This window comes from Pipistrellus hanaki, assembly GCF_964339955.1.
Source record: "Pipistrellus hanaki genome assembly, chromosome: 8".
Lineage (NCBI taxonomy): Eukaryota > Metazoa > Chordata > Mammalia > Chiroptera > Vespertilionidae > Pipistrellus > Pipistrellus hanaki.
Genome location: NC_140510.1, coordinates 28,643,569 through 28,659,474, shown reverse-complemented (window position 1 = coordinate 28,659,474; position 15,906 = coordinate 28,643,569). Strand labels below are relative to the sequence as shown.

The 15,906-nt window shown below is 47.2% G+C and overlaps 1 protein-coding gene across 2 annotated transcripts in view; it reads right to left on the bottom strand.

The window, feature by feature from the left end:
- Positions 1 to 8,511, bottom strand: part of KIF5C (kinesin family member 5C) — a 151,383-nt gene extending 142,872 nt beyond the window's left edge. For both annotated transcript variants that reach the window (XM_084893034.1, XM_084893035.1), the window contains exon 1: positions 7,998 to 8,511. In XM_084893034.1, the coding sequence (XP_084749160.1) occupies positions 7,998 to 8,123 (126 nt within the window). In that variant the 5' untranslated portion in view covers positions 8,124 to 8,511. The remainder of the gene's footprint in view (positions 1 to 7,997) is intronic.
- Between the last annotated feature and the right edge of the window lie 7,395 nt (positions 8,512 to 15,906).

The following is a 15,906-nucleotide window of genomic DNA, read 5'->3' as shown; positions in this document are numbered from 1 at the left end:
CCAGAACATGGAGAGTGTTCTTCTCCCCATATCCCAGGCCAGGAAGCTGGAACTCAGTGTGACCTAGCAGCCTGTCCAAGTTCATACAGCCAGGAAGTCGCAGGGCTGGGAGTTCATCTTGGGCTACCTGACTGGTGTCCAGGATGGGTGCTGGGGAGGTACATTATAGTGAATCTAAAACTCCATGTTCTCTCAGGCTCTTAATATTTGCAAATAACCACAGACTCAACAACTCAGTTCCTATTAAAAGGAACTTGATTGATGTGCAGTAAATGGGTTAAAGGAGGAGCTTTCTTCACAAAAAAAAAAAAAAAAGGAAGAAAGAAACAAAGAAACAAAGAAAGAAAGTAGGACTTCAGGAAAACCTGAGAGAAATAAGGTGAAATTGGATCTGTCAAGGGGCTACTTTTTCTTTAGAGAGAAAGCATTAGGGGATAGGTGGATTTGTTTTTCCTTGTTTAATAAGGAGACACAGGTGATCATTCTGAGGCAGGGACTAAGGGACCCAAAGGTGGGGGAGGCTTCCTATTTTGAAGGGGGGAGAAGAGCCGAGAGTGGAAAACAGTCATTAAACAGGAGAGTCGGGCCAGACAAGCAAGGTGGAGGCAGAGGGAAATCCCCAGCGATGCCCAAGTTAAGGGAATTCAGAAACTGGCAATTACGGAGACTTGATTCCAGGTAGAAACAGGAGGGGAAGGAACCCTCAATAATCAAGATATACCATACTTACTAAACAACTACAGTAAAGGAGACAAAGATGTTAAAAAATAAAATAAAAAAACAGTTCTATGTCCCTGAGAAACTTATAATTTACATGGGGAGGACATGGACATACACACACACACACACACACACACACACACACTCCTATTGTAAGGAAAAGAACAGCTGATAAGTCTATAAATAAGGACATGAGCGATGAGCTCTGCCCCCACGGATAGTTAGAAATTCTACAAATAAGCTGAAGAGCGGCTATTCTGAGCAGGAGGATGGAGGGAGCTGGGCAGACAAATGCCTAAGAGATGAGGATGTACGAGGGATTTCAGGGGCTAATAAGACTCAAAGGCAATAATTTGAGGGACAAAGATAATTCTGAAAATGAGGAAAATTACGAGGGAATTAGGAAATATGGGAGGTAATTAGAATGTATTGAGCATTTCTCTGTATCAGATTATGTTTTGACCACTTCATTTAATTTCATCCAAATGACCCTTTGATCAAAGCAACTATCCCCACTTTAAATGAGCGGATTGAGGCCCAGAGAAGCTAAGGAGCTTTTAAAAAGCCTTACAGCCAGCTAGTAAATCCATACTTTCTGTCTAACTCTCCCTGATGCCTCCATCTACTCCATCCACTTATGTAGCACCGACTGTGTGCACCACAGTGAGTAGCCTCCAGGGACACATGACAGATTATGGCTACTCTCATGTGTTCCCTCATTCCAGGGTGTATTTACAGGAAACCACTAATTCAAAGGGTGTATTTACAGGAAACCACTAATCCAGTTTCAGGCACTGTACACATCTCTGGATTCAGGTCACCGAGGAGTGAAGGATTGATATATTTCAACACTTCTAAACACTACTAATACTCAAAGTGACTGAATAAACTCTCTAAACCCTAACTTAAAATATTACTGCTTTTAAGTGGGAATGCAAATGGTACAACCACTTTGGAAAACTGTTCGGCAGTTTCTTTTTTTTTTTTTATCTTTATTGATTGATTTGAGAGAGAGAGAAACATTAATTTGTTGTTCCACTTATTTATGGGTTCATTGATTGATTCTTGTATGTGCCCTGACCAGGGAGGGATCCAACCCACAGTGGAGTATCAGGATGACGCTCTAACCAACTGAGCTACCCGGCCAGAGCTGATTGGCACTTTCTTACAATTAAACATAGAGGTAAGATATGATCTACCTAGCAATCCCACTCCCAGGTACTTATCTAAGAGATATAAAAATGTATTCTCACCGAAACCGATTTGGCTCAGCGGACTGAAAGGTCCCGGGTTCGATTCCCGTCAAGGGCATGTACATTGGTTGGGGGCACATCCCCAGTCCGGGGTGGGCAAGAGACAGCTGGTCGATGTTTCTCTCTCATCGACATTTCTAACTCTCTATCCTGCTCAATTCCTCTCTGTGTAAAATCAATAAAAAATATATTTTAAAAAAATGTATTCTCACACAAAAACCTATATTCATAGGTATACAGCATCTTTATGCATAATCATCCTAATCTGGAAACAACCCCAATGCCCTTCCACAGATGAATGGATAAACAAACTGGAGTACACCCATCTAATGGAATACCAGTAAGCAATAAAAAAAAAAAAAAAAAGAACTATTGATACGTATAAGAATCCAGACTGAAAAAAGATACTTACTATATGATTCCATTTTTATGACAATTTGGAAATGGCAAAGTTACAGAAGAACAGATAAGTGGGTGCCAAGGCTAAGAGAGAGAAGGTTTGATTACATGTGGGCTTTTTTTTTTCTTTTCTTTTTTTTTATGGTGGTATGTGGTAGACAGAATAATGGGCCCAAACCATGTTCACACTCTAAGCCCTGAAAATGTGTGGGTATGTGAACATTAAGGGTAAAGGGTACTTTGCAGATGGAATTAAGGCTGCTAACTGGCTGACCTTAAAATAGGGAGACTATCTGACTATCCGGGTAGGCTCAGTATAGACACACGGGCCCTTAAAAGTGGAAGAGGAAGGGAATAATTAATGAGAGAGACTTACCATGGAAGTAGAGACAGGAGAAATATGAAGCATGAGAGGGACTCAACCATTGCTGGTTTTTAAGTTGCAGAAGTTGGCTAGAAGCTGAGAGTAGCCCAGGCTGACAGCATGGAAACGGGGACCTTAGACCTACAACCACTAAGGACTGAATTCTGCCACCAACCTGACTGAGCAAAAGCATGGATTCTCCCTGAGCCCCTCCAGAAAAGAACACAGCCCTGCAACACCACCCTGGCTTTGGCTTTGTGCGACTCTAAAAGAGAAACCAGCTGACCTGATGGACTTTGGACCCACAGAAACTGTAGATAATAAACTCACATTGTTTAAATCCTCAAGTGTGTGGTAATTTGTTACAGCAGCAACAGAAAACTAATACAGCTTAACTACATAACTCTGTATTTGTCAAACTCCCTACAAAATACACACCAAAAGGAGAAAGAGAGAGAGAGGATGAGAGAAGGGGGAGAGAGAGGGAGGGAGAGAGAGGGAGAGAAAGGGGGAGAGAGAAGGAGAGAAGGAGAGAAGGAGGAGAGAGAAGGAGAGAGAGGGGGAGAGAGAGAGGAAGAGAGGGAGAGAGAGAGGAAGAGAGGTAGAGAGAGCGAGAGAGGTTGATCTGACGGTGCATAAATTTACAAAGAAAAAATTTTAATGCTCTTGCTTTTAAAGACCATTACTATAGGCAAGAGAAAAGTCAAGCCATATTTCCTCACTCTTCAGTCCTCAATCACCACAATGTAACTGAGAAACTTTGTCTCTGTCCCAACTCCTGCCTCCTTGCTCATCCACTGCCCAGATCTAATCCAAGCTCCTGCACTTTCCACGCCACTTTCCATGCCACACCCCAGCGCAGGATTTGTGGCTGATATTTCGCTTTGGCTCTCAAACAGACTGGGACTTACAGACTCAGGAGGAAGCACCCATCTTTAACAAGACCGCTTTCCCAGGACTTTGAACCAGAGAATGAAAGGAAAGCTCCAAACTTAAGTGTGCAAGTCCGTTTCAAAGAGCCGTACCGTGAACGCTCCAAGACAGTTTCCATCAACAAAGATGCATCAAAACCAAAGTAATGGTTGACGCGCCAGAATTTTCAGCAGATAATGGAGGAGCCCTCCAAGAAATGCCGTAAATCCAGTATGTTTCTCGGGAAAATTAGCGTGGCATCCCTTTGCTAATCTCTAGGCCACCCCACCCTCTACCATCTAGGTCACCACCAGTGCCCTTAGGTCTCCTACTTGTTTAACAAAACTAAACATCATTCTCTCTCAGCTTTCTCACACCATTTCAAGTATAGTACAGTATGCTATCTTACCTGGCCTGCTCAAAGGAACAGCACTTCTCTTTAAAATTGTTTCTTAACTACTCCTCACAGTCTACAGCCAATTAAAAGTCCATAAAATAAGTTAAATATGCCAAAGGAAAGACTTCTAGACTCAACAAAGAGATCAATAAACATTTGTTCAATGTCTTCTATGGAGAAGGGCCTGGGAGTACAAAGAAGCAAAACACAGAAGGCCCTTGTTTATCTCTGCAGATGGCTTGCAGTGCCATTAGACAAATGATCAAAATTAATAATAACCTAAGGCAGAAGATTACATGATCATGGACAAAATAAAATACCACATGAGTTCAAAGTGGGGAGAGAGAGTGGCTGGGGAGACCAGGGAAAGAAAGCCTTGCACAGGAGGTGGGGCGGGGGGGGGGGGGGGGGGGGGGCGGGGGGGGGGGGAATGCAGGAAAAGAGATGATTCCTGTAAGACAGGACATTTTTCTCAAAGGGAGGAATCTAGAAACTCTATCTGCAAAATCTCCCTGTGAGCATACATTGCCCTATGATTTTAACAGGACTTGAAAGAGGAAAACAAATTACCCCAGTTTCAAAAACAGAATGTCTGGGATTCTGAATTTAGACTAACCACTAACTCCACAGAAATTCATTCTTTACTGGTCTGTGCTGGGGGGGTGAAGGTTACTGGCATTTCTGGGTGGTTCTGCGCTTCTTCGGTCATCCCCACATATACACTCCTGCAAGTAAGGAAGGGAGGGCCCCACCTTGGGCAGTCTCCACCTGAAACTGAGCTACTGGAGCTGGTTCCCACTGAACTGACGGGGGAGTTATTCTATTGTACTTGGTGAACACAACCTGAGACAGGCTGCCAGAACTGTCACCTCCCTTAGTTCCACATTACGGATGAGGAACGGCAAGGGTCCTAGCACATGGGTCCAACCCCAGTCCCAACACCCTTCAGTATGGAGCAGTTTTCTGTTCTGCACCCACACCCACCGAAGAGGTGTATAAGAGAATGTTCGTAGCAGCTCTGTCTATAGTAGCCCCAAACTGGAAACCATCCAGATGGCTACCAACAGTTAATGAACGAACAAACTGTGCTCCATTCATACGGGATACTACAGAACAATGAGGGCGAGCCAACGGCTGCCACATGCCACAGCATGGGTGAATGTGACAAGCATAATGTGGAGCACAGGAAGACACACACAAAAGCGAACAAATCGTTTGGTTTTCTGTATATAAAGTTTTTTTTAAAAAGGAAGCAACACTAATCTATGGCATTAGAAGTCAGAACCTTGGTTGCCCTAAAGCAGGAGGGATTAGCCCAGGAAGGGGAAGAAGGGAGACCCCCGGGGTCCTGGGAAAATGTCTGTTTCTTAGTTTGAGAGGAGCAAGGGAGTGTTTATTTTATAAAAATTCATCAAGCTGTACAATTCTAATTACACCTTTCTGTAGGAATTCATCTGAAAACTGAAAACTGTCATATTAAAGGATCAATACAAAAATCTAACTTCATAGTTGAAGAGCTATGTGTGTATTTACAGAGACAATGTTTTTGTTTAAATTACTTATTTTACATGGTGACCATTTTAATGGTAAAATTCATTTTAATCATTTGCTTTCACTGATTTGGTTAATAACATCTACCTTTAGATAGGAAATACACCCTCACAGTAATGTCATAATATTAAATAAACGTAACCCTAAAATTAAGAATCTCTGTTTAATCTCTGGCTTGCACAAAAATTAAACGGGATGATATACAGGGTGGGACAAAAGTAGATTTACAATTGTTTGTATGGAAAATAATAATAATACAAGAATAAACTCTGTTTTGAATACTCACAACTGTAAACCTACGTTTGCCCCGCCCTGTATTACTGCACTTTGTTTGTCCGGGTCTATCGATTTTAGAAACAAAGAGAAAGAGGAGGAGGAGAGGAGAAAAGGAGGAGGAAGAGGTGGAGCAGGAGGAGGAGGAAGAGGAGGAGAAGAAAAAGAAACTTCTCCAAGCTGTTCTCTAAAACTTCTGAGAAAGAAAGAAAAGGGGGGGGGGGGGGGGGCGGGCGCGGAAATAGGGTCACCAGAAGAAGTTCTTGTGTTGCATAATTATTTGTTTAAAAAAACAGTTACAAGGCTAGGGGCAGGGACTAAATGTCCCCAGGATCTCCCACTCCAAGCCCAGACTGTAGGCTGATCCCGGCCTAGGGGTGTGTAACCCAAACATCTTACTATTTCCCCCTTGCACTGGCCATAGATAGATCAATTTCCTATAACTGCCATGAATTGCAGAATCTTCCTTCTCATCTGTAGTTGCAGCATAGATCTCCTCTTCAATTTAACATGAAGCAGAGAACATTCCTCTTTCCAACCCTCATAGGTAAACTCTCAGAAAGAACCCCTAGCCACAGAGCATGTGGAAGTCAGTTTCCCGGGGAATGTGAGAATGGGGACGTGAGGAAAGGTCATCACGGGGAGTTGCCTTCCTGAGGGAGGTCCATGAAGCCTAGGTGCCAATGTGGAGCCTTGCGGGAGGAGAGTGACCGGCCTCCTGGTCCATGTAGCACCTGCTGGTCCCAGGGGGGCCCTGGGCTGCGGCCCACAACCTTGGCGAGGATGCAGGGGCCTGCTTTGGTTTGGGAAAGGCCTGGCAGACTCTGGCTGAGACCCCTCCATACACTGTCACCCGTCCATCACTTGACCTAAATACACCAGCCACTGGGGGACTGGCAGGGAGGGGGTTCGCGGAGCATGCTCAGTGATCGGGATGACATCACTTAATCAATGCCGGCCCGGGAAGGCTGCCTCAGCAGCCGGGAGCGGGCTGCCAGGAACGGGTGTCAGCGGGGGGTCGCGAGGCTCCCATTCACGCGGCTCGCATACAAAGAGGGGCGCCTGCACCCCCACACGCGGGGGGACAGTGGAGGGTGGGATGAAACAAAGCTAGTTTATTTCCGTTGACATATTCCTTTAAGAACTAAAAACTCAAGGTATTCCCTCCCCCTCACCAGCAGCCCCGTCCGCAGGGGAGGAAGGGGGTCGCGGGGGAAGGGGGGAGCGAGGGAGATGCAGAGGGAAGGGGCCCGGCCACACAGAGTAACTTCTGCTCCCCGCCCAGCGGGGCTGCTGGCCCGCGTTGGGGGGGGGGGGGGGGGGGGGCCTGAGCCCCACGGAGGTGGGTACACCGTCCTCCGCGCTCAGCACCAAACACATCCGAGGGGCGGTGGGCATCATCTGGGGGAGTCGCCCCATTTGGGGAGGGGTCAGGCCCGGGCTCCAGGTCCATCTCAGGCGGCCAGGGTGGAGGAAAGCAGGAGGAGGCACAGCAGGCCTCCCGGGGAGGACGCCAGGCCACGGTGCTCCCCGCACCCCGCCTTCAGGGCGCAAAGCAAGGTGAAACGCCGCGGGGAGGAGAGGGGCATCTCCACGGCCGTGGGGGCTCCAAGTGGAGGCCCCGATTTTTTTTTCAGGACTTTTTTTTTCCCCCCCCTTTCTCCTTCTTTTGCTAAGATTGTAAGAAAAGGTAAAAAATGTTCGATAAATCGAACTGATGATCCCCGGGATCACTGGTGGGTTTGCAGAGCTCACACTTTGAAGGGGAGGGAGCCTGGGCATCCCGGCCTGAGGGCGCCCCGAACCCCCTGCCCACGCGGCACGACCAGGGAGGGGAACAAAAGGCCCACCCGGGCCCCCACCCCGCGCACAATGGCGACGCCGAGCCCGTCCGCGCCCCCCGCCCCCACCCTCTCCACCGGGGCCCGCCCCGCCGCCCCTCCAGCCACCCGCCCAGGAGGGAACCGGGGTGCAGGGGCAGGGGGTCCCTCGTCCGTCCACTCGGGAAAGCACCCCGCGGGGACGTCCGGAGGGGCGGTCCGAGCAGCTCCGGGCTCGGCCTGGGGCGTCGGGGAGCCGGCGATGGGCGCGCGGAGCAGGAGGGGGGCCGGACGCTCCGGCCACTTACCCCGATGACCACGGTCTCGTCGCCTTTGAATTTGGGGATGAATTTGTCCCCGCGGAGGATCTCCGCTTCGTTGAGGGGCCGGAACCGGCACATCACCTTGATGCTGCATTCGGCGGGGTCCGCCATCGCGGCCGGCGGCGGCGGGGAGGGGGCGCGGGGCGGGGAGAGGGCCGGGATCGGCGACGAGGGAGGAGGCCACACACCGCCGCCCGCAGCCAGGCCGCCGCCCGCAGCCGCCGGGGAGCTTCTCAGCAGGTCATCGCCGCGGATTCGGAAGGTGGGCAGCTCCCGCCGCTCGCTCGGGGGCCGAGTGGGTGCAGCCTACCGGCCTCCGGGCCCGCCGGCTGCAGACCTGCCCGCCCCGGCCCCGCGCCGCGCCCCGGCCCCGCTGCCCGCGACCACGCGGCCGGCGGCAGGTGATGCGCAGGCTGCGAGGCACGCCCGGCTCAGCGCTGCCGGGGCCCCGCGCGCCCAGCCATCCCGCATCAGCACCAGCGCTCCGGCCCGCCCTCCGCCAGGCCCGCCTCCCCGGGCCTCCCGGGGCCAGAGCCGCGAGGTTGGGACCCGCCCCGCTCGGAGCGCGGGGCATCCTGGGAGCTGTAGTCGTGCCACCCGCAGGTGCAAGGACAAGGATGCTTGGAGTTGGCTTTCGGGGGCAGCGGTGGTGCCTTCGGTGCAGCCTGCAAAAGCCTGCGGGTCTGGTCTGGCTGCCCAAGCCAAGCACAGGATGGAGGTCATATCCAATACTCCCGGTTAAAATCTCCACAAGTAACTACGTCTATATTATCTCTACATCTCAACACAACAGTTATAGAGCATTTTTTTCTGTGCTAAACAGTTGTGCAAGAGTGAACATTCAGGGTGAAAGTGAAATTCCTGAAGATGCCTGTAAATAAGTAGTGGTTCATAACGTATTTTGTATTTGAGGTCAGGGATTTCTTTAATATCCGATGAAGTTAGCTACCTTTTCCACTGCAGGAAAAAAAAAAAAAAAAAAAAAAAAAAAAACCACCAAAAACAATGGAGACAGCCTCATACACACCCACAGATTTGTTATACTATTCAGAGGGTTTGGGAACAATGTAAGCCTGCCTGTGACTCCCGGGTTAAGAACCTCTTAATTACTATTAATTATAGTACAGTTTAAAGAATCTCTGCCTAATGCCTACTTAGAATCCTATAATACATGCAGAATATATACGAAATAAAGTCCAAAATCTTTTGCAAAATACACCCAGGTCGCATGATCAGATTTCTTCCTACTTAGTAGCCTCATTTCTTGCCACCTCTTGTCTGAGTGTTTACATTCTGACAAATGACGTGTGGCTTCCTCCATTCGCCTCTTGCTCTGCTTGCTTCTGATATCTTATTTAAGCCCTTTGCTCTCCTGGAGGCACCCATTCATGCCTCTTACCGAGGATTAGGGCTCTTATGGTGGAAAGTGCTAGAAACCCAACTGAAGCCATGGAGGCAAAAGGAGTGCTTATCAGAAGAATACAGATTTATCTTGCATGTTCACAAAACTATGAAACAGCCAAGTCAGAGCAAGGGCAAGCTACCAAGACTCATTGTTTCTCTCTCTCTCTCTCTCTCTCTCTCTCTCTCTCTCTCTCTCTCTCCCTCTCCCTCTCCCTCTCCCTCTCCCTCCCTCCCTCCCTTCCTCCCTCCCTTCCTCTCTCTCTTTCTCTCTTGTCCCTGTTCTCTCTCTGTGTTGGCCTCACTGACTCTAACTCTAGATCATCATTCCAAATGTCAGGAAACCCAGCTGCCAACAACCTCTGGGTTTCATTCTTCAATTTCTATCACTATATAAGAAGAGCTATTGTTTCAGAGTTTTAGTTTTAAAATCCTAGGGAGTCTGTGATGGGCCTGGGCTTAGGTTAGTGTTTTCCACTAGACCTAGTGTTGGTCGGCAAACACATTAGTCAACAGAGCCAAATATCAACAGTACAATGATTAAAGTTTCTTTTGAGAGCCAAATTTTTTTAACCTAAACTATATAGGTAGGTACATTGTTATTAACTTAATTAGGGTACTCCTAAGCTGGCCTTTGCTGAAAACTCAAGGGGCCAAAGAGCCACATGTAGCTCGCGAGCCGCAGTTTGCCGACCACTGCCCTAGACCACTCAACCAGAGGCAGGAACTCTGTGAGAACAGGGGAATCCCGTGGCTGTAAGGTTCCCAAATGAAGAGGATGCCGTTCCCTCCTGTAATCTCCATCGGTGAAGTTTCTGCGCTCCACAGTCTTGTGTCAATGGTGCCAGGAGGAATTGCAGCCCAGGGTGGGCACGCAAAGGGCCACCTGCTCCGCCAGCCACTGACTGAGGCCCGCTGACTGGAACAGCTGCAGCAGCACGTTGCAGGTGGACCGGAATCCTGGAGATGCAGGTGGCGACCAGAACAGAGAGGGTGGAGACCCCACAGCAGAGCTGAGAGGGAGTTTAGGAGCCAAACAACTGAGGGGAGGTGGTCTTAGAGGAAGGTGACCCTAAAAGGAAAAAGGAAGGATAAATCCTGCTGTTATACAAGGAAGAGCCACATGAGTCACCCAACCTTACTGCTTAGTATTGTTCTTCACAAACCTCCACTCCTCACCATTCTCCAAGCACTGGACACGTTGTCAGCTGCGACTCTTTACACATGCCCAGTGGATTCCTCTCACATCTGCCTCTTTAAACATATATATATATATATATATATATATATATATATATATATATATATATACATACACACACACACACACACACTAGAGGCCTGGTGCGTGAAATTTGTGCATGGTGGTGTGTGTCCCTGAGTCCAGCCTGCACCCTCTTCAATCTGGGACCCCTCGAGGGATGTCTGACTGCCCTCTCACAATCCAGGACTGCTGGCTCCCAACTGCTCACCTGCCTGCCTTCCTGATTGCCCCTAACTGCTTCTGCCTGCTAGCCTGATCACCCCCTAACCACTCCCATGCCAGCCTGATTGATGCCTAACTGCTCCCCTGCTAGCCTGTTTGCCCCTAACTGCCCTCCCCTATAGGCCTGGTCACCCCTAACTGCTCTCCCCTGCAGGCCTAGGCCCCTCCCAAACTGCTCTCCCCTGCAGGCCCAGTCATCCCCAATTTCCCTCCTCTGCTGGCCTGGTCACCCCTAACTGCCCCCCCCTGCAGGCTTGATTGCCCCCAACTGTCCTCCCTTGCACACCTAGTCCTACCAACTGTCCTCCCCTGCTGGCCATCTTGTGATGGCCATCTTGTGTCCGCATGGGGATAGTCATCTTTGACCACATGGGGGAAGCCATCTTGTGTGTTGGGATGATGGTCAATTTGCATACTATTCTTTTATTAGATAGGATTTGATAGGATAGAGGCCTGGTGCACAGGTGGGGGCCAGCTGGTTTGCCCTGAAGGGTGTCCCGGATCAGGGTGGGAGTTCCTTTGGGGCATGGGGCAGCCTGGGTGAGAGGCCTGTGGTGGTTTTAAGTCTGGCCACTCCTCCTGGTGACCCAAGCCGAGGTCCTGGTATCTGGGATTTATTTATCTTCCATAATTGAAACTTTGTAGCCTTGAGCGGAGGCCAAGGCAGGCCAGGGCTGCAGAAGCTTGGCTTCCTCCATCTCCAGGAGCAACTCAAGCCTCCTACTCTCTCCAGCTCCAGCTCCATGGCTGCCACCATTTTTTGTTGGGATTTATTTATCTTCTATAATTGAAACTTTGTAGCCTTGGGTGGAGGCCTGGGCCAGCCAGGGTGTGCAGAAAGCTTGGCTTTCTTCATTGCCAGGGAAACCCAAGCCTTCTGCTCGTTCCATGGCTACAGCCATCTTGGTTGGGTTAATTTGCAAACTTGCTCCTGATTGGCTGGTGGGCATAGCAGAAGTATGGTCAATTTGCATATTGCTCTTTTATTAGATAGAATACATACACACACACACACACACACACACACACACATATATATATATATATATATATATATATATATATATATATATAATTGTTTTCAAAGAGGGAAGAGACAGATAGAAACACCAATGATGAGAGAGAATCATTGATTGATTGGCTGCCTTCTGCATGCCCCCCTCTGTGGACTGAGCCCATAACCTAGTCATATGCCCTTGACCGGAATCAAACCCAGGACTCTTCAGTCCACAGGCCAACACTCTATCCACTGAGCCAAACCAGCTAGAGCACATCTGCCTCTTTATCCTAGCTATCCCTCAAGAGTCTATAGGACTTTCTACAAAACCTCCCAATACAGGGTTTTCATTTCTGGTGATGAAAAAGTTCTCAAACTAGACAGTGTGATGGTTGCAAAACACTGTGAATGTACTTAATGCTACTAAACTGTATACATTAAGATGGTTAAGACAGTAAAAATGTATATGTATATTTTACTACAATAAAAAATGTAATTATCTGCATTCCCATGTTCACTGCATCGTTGTTTACAATAGCCAAGACATGGAAACAACCTACATATTCATTGACAGATGAGAGAATACATAACATGTGATATTTTATACATAATGTATATTCATATAAGGATATGCACATATATGAATATTGTTAAGTATATATGATATATGCTTATATAATAATGTGAATATGTATACACATATAAATATTATTAAGCCATAAAATAGAATGAAATTCTATCATTTGCAACAATATGGATGGATGTTTAGGGCCGTATGTTAAGTGAAATAAGTCAGAGAGAAACATATACCATATGATGTCACATATGAGGAATCTAAAAAAATACAAACCAAACTTGTAGATACAGAGAACAGACTGGTATTTGGAAGAGATCAGGATGAGTTAGGGCAAAATGGGTTTAGGTGGTTAAAGGTAAAAACTTCCAGTTATGAGACAAATAAGCCATGAGGATGTAATGAGAAGCTTGGTGACTATAATTAATAACGGTACATTATATATTTGAAAATTGCAAAGAGAGTAGTACTTGGAAGTTCTCATTAAAAAAACATTTTATAACCATGTGTGTTGATGAATGAACATCCATCTTTTCACAATATATACAAATATCAAATTATTATGTTGTACACCTCAAACTAATACAATGTTATATGTCGATTATATCTCAATTTTTAAAAATATGTAATATTGAAAGAAAAAGAAATTGCATTTAAAAAAACAAAACAAAACACCTCCTTGCACAGCTCTGGTTCATGGGGCTCTGTGCCTTCTTAGGCTAACGGTCCCTCAGATTTGGCACATGAGCACCTGCTGCCTTGCAATGACATTCCTGTTGTCGTCCAGTACTGTTCCCCAGTTCTTCCCAGTATTTTTCTTCATGCTAAATGTCTTGTGTGCATGTCTTGCTCTTTTCCCCATGTTGTGGGAATCCTGTAATACCTTCATGCTTGGTAAGTATTTTCTGAATGATCAATCCATGTCCATCATGAGCATGATAATGGCAAGGACAAATCAGTGAATACATGATCCTGAAAATCATGACACTGCATTATCGAGGGAGCCTTGGGCTCAGAATCCTACGTATTTCATCCCAGCTCCACTGCTAACAAGTTCTGTGACTTTGGAAAATTTATTTAACTTCTCTGAATTATTTTCTTTTTACCCCATCTGTTGACATGGTGCTAAAAATACTACGTCTTCTGGATAAGTGAGAATTGGAAGAGAAATGTGTGAGAAAATACTATGGAAATAAAATCTGGGAGAGGCTGTAAAGAGACTGAGGGAATCACCCCTCCAAAAAAAGCATGACAGAAAGAAAGAAATGTTAGGGTTAATTATTGCAAGGCCTGGCAGGCATAATGCCAAGCACAAAATAGCAACTCAACAAATGTGTTTCATGCTTTCATGCATCATTCATTCATTTGTCCAGCTGTGGATTACCGATCCCAGAAATGAGTTCTCAGGTCCTTGGGAAAGGAGTCACTTGCTGCCCAGCATGTTGTTCACGGTGTAATGGGCTCTTCCAGGACAGCGCCTCCTCCAAGCAGGACTTGACCATCATCTGAGGGCAGTAATGAACTGAGGAATTTACCCACCAGGCACAGGATGAGGGCCTCAAACAGACTCCAACTTCCCTGGCCAAGGTTTCTTTTTACACTTCAGCGAGCAACCCTTGCATGGCCCCGCAGCTTCGTTGTTGAGATGAGAGAGAAAATGGACAATTATCTGGATCACTCAGGCAACAATGAACAGTCTCACGTTGACTTGCTTGCAACTGGCAGGCATCAGGGCCAAAGCACGTTCATTTCCCCCCATTATCCCATTTTTCTCCCCTGAGCGATCAGAATCATTTTTCTGAGCACTCTGCTTTCTCTCCCTTCAGCCCTCTCCCAGAGAGCAGTTTCTGCTACAGTCTCTACTGCCAGTGAAAAGTGTAAATTGATGCAATTATCTGGATTGTTCAAGGAAAAAAAGCCTCAGAAATTCTTCTGCCTGAGTGATCTAGGTAATTGCTTCAATTTTCACATCAGCTCCCCGTCTTCTGCAGTCACTGGGACAGCCATTTAACTCCAACGCTGGGGTCTGCAGGTCCCGTGTGGGTTTAATCATTTCTGATTGCCTGGGCCCAGCTCCATTCCTGTAAGTACAAAAAAAAAAAAAAAAAAAAAAATATCTGGCTCTAGTGAAGATTAAAAACCAAATGAACAGATGAAATGTTTTTTAAAATGTTGAAAAATCCCTTTAAAACCTGCAAAAATAATCTAGCCCATGGAATGGAAAATCTGGATGTCTGTTAAAACGCATCTCCTCAGTTCAAGATGTCCAAGTAACCCAGCTCAGTGGGGAGAAGCAAAGACCATCACACCCTGTGACACGGCATTAGCTGACCAGGCGAAGGGAGCCCTTTCTTTTCTAGGAGAGCTGACCCATGGGCTGAGGTTCCTTTTACTGGATGAGACCTTTAGTGGAAATGCAGGAAAATATTCAGGCTCTCTAGACAAATGAGGCGGAGAACAACTGAGTCTAAGGAGGGAGAGGAGAGGAAAAAGAAAAGCCAGACTCTGTCCTGGGGGTGGGGAAGGGGTACCTGGGAATTAACACTGGCATTCACAGGGCAGCATGTGGGTTCCAGGCACCAGGCCCGGGTGGGTGGGAACGGAGGTGCAGGAAATGACAAGGCATGGAGGCCCCCTGCCCTTCTCCGGGCTGACTCAGCACAATCCCAGGCGTATCCTCATGGCAAGGCAGAGGTGGGAGAGTGAGCAAGCCCAACTATACAAGAGATTAAGTGAAAATGTGCATGCACTTTCTTTTTTCATGGAATTTATTGGGGTGACATTGGTTAATGAAATTACATAGGTTTCAGGGCTACAATTCTAGAATACATCATCTGTATATTGTATTATGTGTTCACCACCCCAAGTCAAGTCTTCTTCCATCACTGTTTATCCCCCCCTTTACCCTCTCCTACTTTCCCCCACCCCCTTTCCCTCTGGTAATCACCTTAGTGTTGTCTGTCTATGGGTTTGTTTTGGGGGTTATTGTTTTTTGCTTAACCCTTTCACCCTTTGCACCCAGCACCCCCTGTCCCCGCCCCTCTGACAGCTGCAGCTGCAGCCAGGTAGAGAGCTGTCATCAGAACCTGCCCCTGTTGGCACCTTGATCTTGGACTTTCCAGCTTCCAGAGCTCTGAGAAATACCTTTCTGTTGTGTGAGCCTCCCAGCTGATGGTTTTTTGTTATGGAAGCCCGATTCAAGGCAGGGGTGAGCACATAGAGGCTTTTTATGTCCACAAGAAGGAAGGGAGGAAGAGAGAAAGGATTCTCTATTAAAAAAAAAAAAAAAGTGGATTGTTGAAGAACATGAATTAACTCCAACTCTCCTTCATCTGAAAGCAGGCTGTGTGTGGTGACTGTCTGCAGACTCCATCTGCGAGAAGAAGGCAGTCAGGAAGGTGAGGAGGATTGGGATCGAGGAGATAGAGACGAGACC